The sequence below is a fragment of the Gymnoscopelus braueri genome (assembly GCF_963280865.1).
Source record: "Gymnoscopelus braueri genome assembly, chromosome: 18".
In the NCBI taxonomy this organism is placed as follows: domain Eukaryota; kingdom Metazoa; phylum Chordata; class Actinopteri; order Myctophiformes; family Myctophidae; genus Gymnoscopelus; species Gymnoscopelus braueri.
In genome coordinates, this window is record NC_137618.1 from 12,948,643 (window position 1) to 12,961,142 (window position 12,500).

Below are 12,500 nucleotides of genomic sequence, written 5' to 3' on the forward strand. Positions count from 1 at the left end.
CACACTCACACACACTCACACTCACACACACACACACACACACACACACACACCTTGTTGTTTCTGCATGTTGGTGAAATCTTCAAATGTGAGTGTCCTCACAGGTGGTCTCCAGAATGCGTATGTCTCCATGATGGCCTCCAGGCCAGTCCTGAAGAGAGAGAGAGAGAGAGCGAGAGAGAGAGAGAGAGAGAGAGAGAGAGAGAGAGAGAGAGAGAGAGAGAGAGAGAGGTGAATATTGGAGAGAAAAATCATTCAAAACCACAATGTATACATAAAATATAAACTCCAAAGAAGACACAAAGAAAGACGAAAGATGTGATTACAGAGAGACTGAGTGAAACAGAGCGTATGGGAGAGATAGAGAGAAACAGTGGCAGAGAGAGAAGGCTAGAGATAGAGAGAGAGGGGTAGAAAGAAAGAGTGGTGGAGACTAGAGAGAAAGAGAGAGTGGGGGGAGATAGAGAGAATGCCAGAAAGAGAGAGTAAGCGGTAGAGAGAGAAAGAGACAGACAGACAGACAGACAGTGAGAGAGACAGAGCAAGAGAGAGAGAGAAAGAGAGAGACATTGAGAGAGAGAGAGAGAGAGAGAGCAAGCAAGAGAGAGAGTGAGCGAGAGAGAGAGGCAGAAACCAGAGTCAGACCCAGAGGAAACTGGAGCCATTAAAAAGGAGCAGGTTTTTACTGTGCACATAAATCTGGGTGACGTTTCATCTCAAATCTGTACACGGTTTCTCCTTCCTGCGTGATTTACTTCCCCGCGCGCCGCCAGGCCCTGTCCTGAGGAAACGAGCGTCCACTGCCTCCGCGTGTGTTGTTTTAGGGCCACTAGCTCCAGCTCGTTAGCGCGCCGCGCTAATCACACCGGCCCCCTTCCCCATCAGTGTGCTCATTCATGCCCTCATGCTGCTTCAGGACCCAAACCCAACAAATGAGCTATGAGCCCCCCCCCCCTCCATCCTTTCCCGTCTCGTTTTATACCTACCAAAAGCGCCGTAAAGCCGCGTCACGGGGAAAAAATACTAATTGACGACACGATCGTAACTTAGCTTAAAGCTTGGCTGCCCTAAAAGAAAATAGAAAAACAAACCGGCGCTTAAATTTTGAGAATTAGCAGTGGTGGTATTGCCCTTTTTTATGAACTTTTTATTTGACTATACGTGGAATGATTCGGTAATGCTTCTGAGCGACGGTGTCGCGGGACTGTGAGCTAAATGGAAGGGGATGTATACGTGAGGATAAATTCATTTTCTTCCCTTCCTATAAATATCTTATTCCTGCGTAATCTTTTCATCTGTAGTTTTCGGCAATGAAATTCTAATGCCAGTTCATAAATCAAGCAGTCTATTGTTTGAAAAATGAAAAAAGATGTCTCAAATATCTATGCCAATAATGTGGACCAGATGCAGGGGGCTGCTTTCATGTGCTGAGGGTCTGGTTCGCTGTTTCCCCCCGTTATGTATGATAATTCAAGAGAGCCAGAGAGAGAGAGAGAGGGGGGGGGGGAGAAAGAGGGGGAGAGGGGGAAAAAAGGAGAGAAGGGGGGAGGGAGGAGAGCGAGAGAGGAAGAAAGAGGGAGGAGAGGGGGAGAAGGAGAATGAAAATGGAAGGGAGATGGAAGTGAAAGAGAGAGGTATAAAGGAGACAGAGAGGTATAGAGGAGACAGAGAGACAGAGAGACAGAGAGACAGAGAGAGAGAGAGACAGACAGACAGACAGACAGACAGACAGACAGACAGACAGACAGACAGACAGACAGACAGACAGACAGACAGACAGACAGACAGACAGACAGACAGACAGACAGACAGACAGACAGACAGACAGACAGACAGACAGACAGACAGACAGACAGACAGACAGACAGAAAGAGAGAGAGAGAAAGAGAGAAAGAAAACGAGGAGAGGGGGAGAGATGGATAGGCAGGAAGGAAGGAGGATTGGAACAGAGAGAAGCAAAAAGAAGCATTTAGCGTACAGTATATGCAAAGCGAAGCAGAGTGCACGAGGAAAAGGGAAAAGAAAAGGGGACAGAAGATAAGAGAGATGTAGATGTAGGGTGGGGTGGGGGGGGGGGGGGTTGTGTGTGTGTACAGAAATGACCCCATCCATTCTCCAGAGTCTTAACGCTCATCAGCCTCCAAAGAGCTTCTCTTGTCGAGGTCTAGGGGGTTTTATGTGGAGCGGCATATGGGATTAAGTTCTATCTCCCGGGGATTATTTCCATATTACTGACCGCGCCTGAGAGGAAAAAAAGGGGCTGATTTATACCTTTGTTGCACGCCGGTGCCGCGCGCCAAGAATAGCGGATCTACAAGCCCCCACAACGAGTCGCAGCGGTATGCGACGTGAGCTTGTGGATCGGCAGTTCTCGGCGCACGACACGGCGCGCAACCGTAGTATAAATCAGGCCATAAGAGAAGGATAAACTTGTGCAGCGTAGCGTAGCGAGTGCTACGACAGGTTGCATTACATGGTTCCTTCACATGGCAGCTGTGGATAGCTCACACACACACACACACACACACAGACACACACACACACACACACACGCGCACACACACACACAGAAAGAGAGGAGATACGCTACCTGTTTCTTCCCGAGTCGCGGAACCCTTTGGCGAACGGGTTGCGGTCAATTTTTAGTCTGGTGATCTGAAACCAAGAAAAGAGGTACAAAATTAGATTAAAAGGTACAGGCATGAAGCGAAACTGAACCAAGCGTTTTATCTCCAAAGAAATATGGAACAATGCCATCTACCATCTACTATCTACCACATCAAAAGAGTTGATTAGACAAAACATTGGTCTAGGTAACTGTAATATATAGCAACGATGATATTTGCAAATGTCCTCAGCTACGCACTGAAGTAAAGAAACATCACTTTAGTTTGAAATTGTGCCCTTATCCAAAAATGCCACCTGCCATAATAGCCATATGAAAGAAATAGCATTTGTTGTTTTATATGACAAAGGAATGGTAGTTTTAAATGACAAAACACTTTGCTAGGAGCTAAGGTTATACAGAACCAATCAATCAATCAATATTAACTACACCTTGGGTGCAGTTGAAATGTGAACATTTATTCTGAGTTGATTTAGTAGATTAAATATTGAAAACATTATAAATCTATGACAGTTGAAGATATTAGATAAATCCCCAAAAGTGAGATTTGGGCAAAATAAGTCACATAAGGCACAACAATGGCACAAAGTTACACAGAGTGACACAGAAACAGTCAGGCTTTAAAACAGGTTTTCATCAGACAGCCAGGAAGTCAGTCAGTCAGTCAGTCAGTCAGTCAGTCAGTCAGTCAGTCAGTCATATATAAACAGTCAGTCATTCATATATCAACAGTCAGTCAGTCAGTCAGTCAGTCAGTCAGCCAGTCAGTCATATATAAACAGTCAGTCCGATATAGACAGACAGTCAGTCCTTCAGATATAAATAGCCGTAGGGTACAGACCTGCTGGTTTTGGTAGGCGGTGACGGTGGTGAAGACAGTCTCAGGGAAGCTGAAGGTCTTGACTCCCTCCCCGCTGGGGATGGGTTTGGTGGGGGACAGCTCAGTGCTGAAGTCCTTCCTGATCACATGGACGCGTGGCTGGTACTTATGCATGGAGTGGAGGATGACCTGAGAAGATGGTAACATATTTATTAATTTTATTTTCATTTTAACAAATGTGTCGTGCAGAAACCTCTTATCTCCATATTTTAACTTTTGGTGTTTTTTCGTAAATCAACGCCCTACTTGATCACGCAAAAGCATCAAAAGTAGCAGATCCACAAGCTCTTGTCGATCTGCTGCTTTTTTATTTGAATCCTGAAAAGTAACAGTTTTGGACATATGAGGTTTCCACCCGACGGAGACATGTTCAGCTTTAGCTACCCGCTATTAAAACCACATAAGCTCTATACTTCTACACATCATGAATAGCGAAAATAGACAAATATTAAATATTAATTTCCTTTTTTGTTTTACATTTGGAATCATTTAGATTATTTTCCAAAAATAGGGACACAATCCCAGGACCTGTGGAGAATTTACAAAAATGTACAGTTTTGAGTGTGTGTGTGTGTGTGTGTGTGTGTGTGTGTGTGTGTGTGTGTGTGTGTGTGTGTGTGTGTGTTTTGTGTAAGTGTATGACAGACTGAATGAGAAAGAAAGAAAGAAAGAAAGAAAGAGAGAGAGTATGTGTGTGTGGCTGCTGTGTGCATGAATCCCCGCATGACACGCATGTGCACAAAAGTGCGTAACATCCACGCTCGACTGCCAAACTCCCACACGACAGGCAGACCGGAACTCTCCATCTCAGGCCTTTCATTTCCACACACATTCATCCAGTCTGCCTAACTCCTTAATGACATGAATTAGCTTGTCTGATTTCCTATCAGGGCTACGAGGCTTTAGGCGGAAACCGAGGTCGGCCTGGGATGGCTCTTAAGTCTGTGTGTGTGTGGGGGGGGGGGGGGGTTCGCTTCAGTATTATTTCACAGCGGAGGGAGAAGGCGTCAGACTGTGTCGGTCCTCGCCTTGCCTGAGGCTCGGTGTCTGGTCTTGATTACTGTCGGAGTGAGAAAGCGTTCCCTGAGCCAGGCCTAGCGCCCTGCCGCACCGCTACGACCGAGGGGCCTAGCGCCCTGGCCCGCTAAGACCGAGGGGCCTAGCGCCCTGCTGCATGCACCACTATGACGAGGAGCCTAGCGCCCTGCTGCATGCACCACTATGACGAGGAGCCTAGCGCCCTGCTGCATGCACCACTAAGACGAGGGGCCTAGCGCCCTGCTGCATGCACCACTATGACGAGGGGCCTAGCGCCCTGCTGCATGCACCACTAAGACGAGGGGCCTACCGCCCTGCTGCATGCACCACTATGACGAGGAGCCTAGCGCCCTGCTGCATGCACCACTAAGACGAGGGGCCTAGCGCCCTGCTGCATGCACCACTAAGACGAGGGGCCTAGCGCCCTGCTGCATGCACCACTATGACGAGGGGCCTAGCGCCCTGCTGCATGCACCACTAAGACGAGGGGCCTACCGCCCTGCTGCATGCACCACTATGACGAGGAGCCTAGCGCCCTGCTGCATGCACCACTGAGACGAGGAGCCTAGCGCCCTGCTGCATGCACCACTGAGACGAGGGGCCTAGCGCCCTGCTGCATCACCAATAAGACGAGGGGCCTAGCGCCCTGCTGCATGCACCTCTAAGACGAGGGGCCTAGCGCCCTGCTGCATCACCAATAAGACGAGGGGCCTAGCGCCCTGCTGCATGCACCTCTAAGACGAGGGGCCTAGCGCCCTGCTGCATGCACAGCTACGACCGAGGGGCCTACCACCCTGGCCCGCTACGACCGAGGGGGTCGCTTTATTATCAGAGCCGGGCTTGGAGGGCAAGTATCAGAAGCAACAAAAGGTAATATTCCTCTGCCTCGATGACAGACACACATAATAATGAATTGCATTTTTTATAGCGCTTTTCCAAGTGCTCAAAGCGCTTTACAATGGTTCATTGGGCACAGAGACTAGTTACGTGTACACTACAGTATATGTAGCTACACATTTATTTACACACACACACACACACGCACGCACATCACCGTTACAAGTATACACACTGCACACACACATAGCTACCCTGGCACACTCACTACAACACACACACACACACACACACACACACACACACACACACACACACACACACACACACACACACACACACACACACACACACACACGCCACTTATCCTCATCACCTTGTCCTCCCCAGTGGCATGGGGACCCCAGACTAGAGGCCCCGACTGCGCCTGAGGCAGTGTAAGGTCAGACCACCACATAATACACTGACACACTGATCACACACGCACACGCACACGCACACGCACACGCACACGCACACGCACACGCACACACACACACACACACAGCAGCTGCGTGTGCACACACAACACGCACGCACGCACGCACGCGCACACACACACACACACACACACACACACACACACACACACACACACACACACACACACACACACACACACACACACACACGAGACATACATACACCACATCACACAGCGACACATTTCATGATCAAAGTCACGCAGACAGCAACCCAGCATGCACTCATGTACACACACACACAAACACACACACACACACACACACACACACACACACACACACACACACACACACACACACACACACACACACACACACACACACACACACACACACACACACACACACACACACACACACACACACACACACACACCAGAAATACACTCAAGCATCAATGTAAGACACGCCTTGCCCACGACCAAAACATACACAACAGTCACACAACACACACTCACTAGACACTACTCAAGTCTTAATGACACACAGAGGGCAGCCAAGGGATGTTAACCAGCAATAGTTCTCTCTCAAATGCAATTAGGCTAAATGTGCAACATTTTCTCTTCAGTGGGTGGCAAGAACATACTTCCAACCGCCATGCAAATTCTTAGGCAATTGTCACCAGCTTAGAAAAAGGAACCCCGCAGTCTACTACAACACACATCACATACTTGTCCCTCTGCGAGATGAAACGCTAGTATCACCCACAATTCAGCTTTTCTTAAACAAAGACTAACAGTTTGTTTTTTAAAGGAGAGGGGAGTTGTATTGTCTTCATTGAGACAGACAGTCGGAAAGCCAATACGGAGACATTGTATATCCGGGAGACACTGGCCCTTGCGGGGTTTGACCGTTACCCAGAGACAGCGATCTGAACCAACGCACCATCGCTGGGAACGTGAAAAAAAAACAGGTTTAAATGTCAGATTGTCTGTAATAGAGTTTTTGAAAGTCCACAATGGGATTTTGAGTGGTGCTTCAAAGCGACGAGGTCCTCACACGGGAGGGTGATATATTACAACGCGACGGATCATTAAACAACACCAACTGAGCGACTGTTAAAAAACTCTCGGGCACTCGATTCTAAACGTCAGTGTTTTATTAGCCTTTCCCATGGCGCAGAGAGAGAGAGAAAGAGAGAGAAAGAGGACAGACAGGAAATAAAGGGAAAAGACGTGTGACAGTTCAGGGCGGCGCTGAACCCTGCAAACTCCTCCGTCTATAATGAAGACGCAGTATGGAGTCCACCAAGCCTCAGGCACATCAGCCCATAGCCGACCATCAAACGGACCCCACAGTCGCTGCGATGTGAAGCCTCTGCAATCTAGCTCACACAGTTTTACTGTTGCCGGACCGATGCTCCAACAAAAACCACAGATTTTAGAACTGCTTTTTCCCGCCCATTTATTTTCTTTTTTGAGGGGGGATGGGGGGGGGGGGGGATTAATCTAACAAATAAAAAATAAAACAATTTGTGGTGAGGATTTTTTTTAGGGGGGCTGGAAAAATTGTAAAATGTTAAAAAAATATGTCAGTCAAAAGGCAAGGTTGGAAAGAAAATCAGCCTGTCAACAAGTGGTTTGACCAGTTTGTCTGAACAATTGAACTGGTGAAAACTATTCAGAATTTTTTATTGCTATACTTTTTATTTTATTTGGGGATACGTGATTATTGGTGAAAACTACGAAACAGTGCATGTGTGCAGAGAGCCACTGACTGCACACAAAACGGGTGAAAAAAATAACAACCACCGAGGTATGGACCCCACACTGTACATGTGCCTCCATTTACATTGAACGTCTTTGTCACTGTGTCTGTTTCCCGTCGATGTGTTGTCCTGCTCCGACCGTGACATGTATACGCTGTCTGATTCTGGCGAGGCCCACACCACAAGTGGAGGAGACGTGGCGGCGATGAGCGACTCGGCCTTAAAGCAACGCCTATCTGTGGCCGAGGCTTCCCACACAGGAAGCTCCAAAAATTAATTTCCTCTCGGCCTCCCGAGGAACAAAAGCCCTAAAAAACAGAGCAGCGGGAGCCGGAACACGACCTCCCCTTGCTCTTAAAAACAGGCCCTCTGTGTGTGTGTGTCTGTCTGTGTGTGTGTGTGTGTGTGTGTGTGTGTGTGTGCATGTGTCCTCACCCACCAACACCCACATGTTATTACATTTGTCAGGAGTGAACTGCGATAGCATCGGCCACGGCCCCGCGACAGTCGAGTGATCTTTCAAACACTGCCGAGTTCTGAGCATGAAAACGGCGGGCGGACATTTTGTCCGGTTATTACAATGTTATACTACGTCCCTCGGTTCCAGGACGGCGTCGGGGACGATGAGCCTCGTCTCCTTCTCCTTTCTTTCTAATAATCACATCGCCTGGCACCCCGCGCATCAATCAGCGGGCTCTGTGGAGGAATTGATTCGCACCGGCCCCCTCGCACTGTTTTCAACAGCATCTCGGGTGGTGCTAATCAAAGCAACGTGGCCCCCGGAGCAGCTCTGATGTCATGAGAACCACCATCTTGTGCCATCGTCTGGATGGGAAGGGAAGAGGAGAGAGCAGATCCTCTCCTCCCATCCATACATCCACCCACAGGTACCTACTCCGTTATACAACAAATAGTAGATCTTCAAGCTTATACAGCGCATTATGTTGCGATGTCTTGTGATGCATCGAGATACTTTTGATACTGTTTTAAATTTGATATAAAGAAAAATGGGACAAATTTTCACAAATTTAACCAGGCATATGGATTTTACAGACACTTAGATGTGTTCTGGAAATCCGGATTTTGGATAGGCTAAAATCATCCAGTGGGTGTTTTTTACATAGATCATAAGGCCCAATAATGCTTGCCAGAAGTTGCCGTAGCAGGTTCCCGTTTAGCGCTATACCCATTTCTTATTACAAAAAGTGCTGCACGTCATGCCCTCTCTCTTATATCGAGAATCAAGAGGGTTTTCTTTTGTCCTTCAAATTAATGGGGCAAGCCTCAATTTTTCTATAAGTTATTTCATGCATGGACTTCATGGATTTCATGCATGGGCTTACAGGACTCCTTGATGCAACATTACATTGCAGAAAATATTAACATAATGAAATAACTAGCTTTTAAATGGGCACTGTCCTGATTAGAAGTCGTATAGGGTTATGTCTACTCTACTACAACTACTTCTGTGTCTATTTAAAGTTCATGCCAGAAGCAAAGTTGTCTTGTGTCTGGGAATATGACGCAACGCAACAGGTGCATGGGTTCAGGTCCCAGACCTCTCCCGTCTAACCCCGAACCTAAACCTATAAACCTCATTTGATACTCCATGGCCTGACAGCGTGTCGCTCGCCCCCACAAGCACCGATCAACAAGCTAACAACGCATCGCAACCCACAGAACAGTGTTAAAATGATGGAAAGCCTGCCTGCCTCAATGACAGCAAATAATGTTGTTTGTAGCTCCCTAGTTAGAAAACAAACATACTGTACTGACATAAACACACACACACACACACACACACACACACACACACACAGGCGTACACACAGGCACACGCGCACACCCACACACCCATCCACCCACCCACACACACATGTGTACACGCAGGGTAAGAGCAAGCAAGTGTGAGAGACAGAGAGGAAAAAAGATAGGGGATCTGCAGTGCTTTCAGATGAAAGCCTTGATGTTTATTGCTTTCTAATTGACATTTTGTATAAAGTGACAGCATGGGTTCAGAATGTGTCTCATGAGCCACATGATCATAAAATTTAACTGTGCATATGTACAACTTCCTTTTGAACAGGAGAAAATCTGCTCAATTGAAGTCATGAGCTTTTTTGCAACACTCGGCAGCACTGTGCAGCGTTATAGTACTGTATGCTATTTTAACAGATTCAGGTCATGTAGTAGATTGTATATATGTATAGCTACCTGGACTACATGGCCTGATATACATCATATACACAGTAAATCTGTTGCTGTGTGTCTGTGACTCTGTAAGCCAGAAACGGAAGTCGTGATTCCATTCACTCTCATTGTAAGAAGAAACAGGTCTAAATATCAATTTTAGCACACAAACGACCGCAAACAAAGCAATATATATATGTATATATATATATATATTTGACTTTTTTCCTGGATATTTCCTGGATATTTCGCTGATTTACTGGTAAACTTAAGACACCGGCATCATAGCTTGCGTTGGTGACCTACGATTGGTGACAATTCTGTAGCGCTAGATAACTTATTTCATATTCAAAGGGTAAGATGACATAAATAGGGCCATGTACAAACTCCTGAACAAAGCGGATTCAGTTTTCGATGTGCTAAAATAGTGAATTTGAGTCACCATACAATGTGAATGGAGAATGGAATCCTTGACCTTGATCACCGAACACAGAAGCAATATAAAACATAATGGACAATATTTGGACTTGGTCAGGTTACTATACAACCCAAGGTTGCACCAAGGTTTGCTTTAAAGCTGCATTCCATAACTGTTTTTAGTTAATAACATATTTTGACCAATATGGATAATATATGGTAGAGTATTGTAGCGTAACGAGCTTGAATCGAATCCTGACCTCCAGCTCAGCAGACCAGGCAGAGAACCCACTGCGCCAAGAGAGATAGCCCGCTTGGTGGAGCGAGTTACGGCCGGGTCTTTTGCCGGGTCGCTACAATATGTCAATACAATACAACTACTCGCTCTTCTATTGAGAAATGTACTGTAGATCCTGTGGTATTGCATGAAGGTTACAGTGCAATTTACCCTCTGACCAAAGCAGAGGATTTCCATTATAGGTCAAGACTAGAACTTTCGGCACTCACACGGGAGACCCGGGTTCAGAAAATAAAGGTTAAGGATTGCAGCTTTAAAGTAATTTCTTTTGCATTTAACCCTGTTTGGAAATGTTCAGTTTTTTTCCTGATAATGTTTTTCCGGCATAGCACTACATTGTATTGTAAAAAAAAAAAAAAAAAGACAGACCAGATCAGTTCTTACATGGCCCTGGTCGTCCAACTCGTTGTTGGTGAGCTTGAGTTTGTCGAAGCTGACCACCTGCCTCATCCAGGTGTCTCCTGAGGCCAGTGAGTCGGGGTGGATGTACACCCTGGGAGGGACGGGTGAGTCCGCGTTCCCCGCCACCATCCACTTGGAGCTGTGGTACACGTACCTGCAGACACAAACCAGGAATAGAGAGCGTACTGTAATTAGCGTTCATATTTTTGCCATTTTTGTGGTTAACTCCCTGACTACCACTACCCACTCTATACTAGGTCCGCTAGTATTTCCAAATATTATACTAATACAAAGAGATTTCGTGTAGAGGTCACCCCAGAATAGGGACGGTAGGTTTCATGTGGTAAAAGCACGGATTGATTTGGAAAGAAAACTTGCTTGAGCTAGGTAATACAACACACTGAACATGATTGTGCAATATACAGCAAAGTTTTTTGTTTGACTGTGTCTTGGTCAAAGTTGCATTTTAATTAAAGCACAGATTGATTTGGAATGTCTAGCCAAAAATAGTCCCGGGAGAAACGACAGATTAACGTCTAGGACTTCCTTATTAACCGCACAATCATGTTTGGTCAATGTTGGCTCATCAGACAAGTTTGTTCATATTTTCATACTTTTTGGACAAAGCTCTTAACCTCTTTCAACCAGGCGTCCCTATTTTGAGGATGTCATTATACTGTATAGGTGAAAATATTCAAAGATTTTCAAAACCTTATCTGAGCTTGTAGATTGTCTGTTTTCGCCATTTCGTATTCTTTTCTTTTTATAAAACGACTCTGTCGGGTGGAAACCTCATTATGTCCAAAACTGTTACTTTTAAGGATTTTAATTAAAAAAACAGCAAAAGTAACAGATCGACAAGCTCAAAATGCGTCCCTTCGTGCCACGTTTCGAGCTTGCGGATCTGCTACTTTTGATGTTTTTGTGTGACGCTGTAGTAGGGCGTTAATTTATGAATAAACACGAAAAGTTAAAATATGGAAATAAGAGGTTTCTGCCCGACAGCATCGAAAATAGGCCTAATGGTTAAAAGTCAGTAAACCGCTGTCACCCCAACAGAACATCACTCACCAACAATACAGATGGCGGCAAAACATTCAAATAAAACCAAGACACCTATAAGAAACAACACCAGGCTTGCAAAGAGTTTGTGCGTTTCGTAACGAAATCTGGCCGAACTAACTCAGCCATATTGACAGAAACCCCTCAAAAACGCAGATGCCAATACCACCAACAACACACAATATCATTTCCACACAACTCCACGTTATACGACTGGAGCCGTTGAGCTGCATAAAATGTCCCATATGCACTCACACGCACACGCACACGCACACGCACACGCACACGCACACGCACACGCACACGCACACGCACACACACACACACACACACTCGCGCGCACATGCTCAGCTGCATACTTCCAATTAAAAGTCAGTCATAATATTTCATGTCGAGTGTGAGTTTGGGTAACAATGGGGCGTCCCACCCATCTCACAGAATTCCCCTGCTGACTGAAGGAGAAATGAAGTGGGACGGAGATAGAGGAAGACAAATGACACAAAATGAGAAGGAAAGAC

General features: G+C 46.2%; 1 protein-coding gene across 2 annotated transcripts in view; it reads right to left on the reverse strand.

Annotated features, from left to right (window-relative positions):
* The window catches only part of tbx15 (T-box transcription factor 15), a 52,198-nt gene that overhangs the window by 12,604 nt on the left and 27,094 nt on the right, over window positions 1-12,500 (reverse strand). Inside the window, exons 4-7 of one of the 2 annotated variants that reach the window (XM_080413129.1) lie at window positions 10,903-11,074; window positions 3,468-3,635; window positions 2,591-2,655; window positions 54-151 (exon numbers count right to left, since the gene is read on the reverse strand). In XM_080413129.1, the coding sequence (XP_080269255.1) occupies window positions 54-151; window positions 2,591-2,655; window positions 3,468-3,635; window positions 10,903-11,074 (503 nt within the window). Of the gene's footprint in view, window positions 1-53; window positions 152-2,590; window positions 2,656-3,467; window positions 3,636-10,887; window positions 11,075-12,500 lie in introns of both variants that reach the window. The other variant, XM_080413128.1, reaches the window with a different exon arrangement.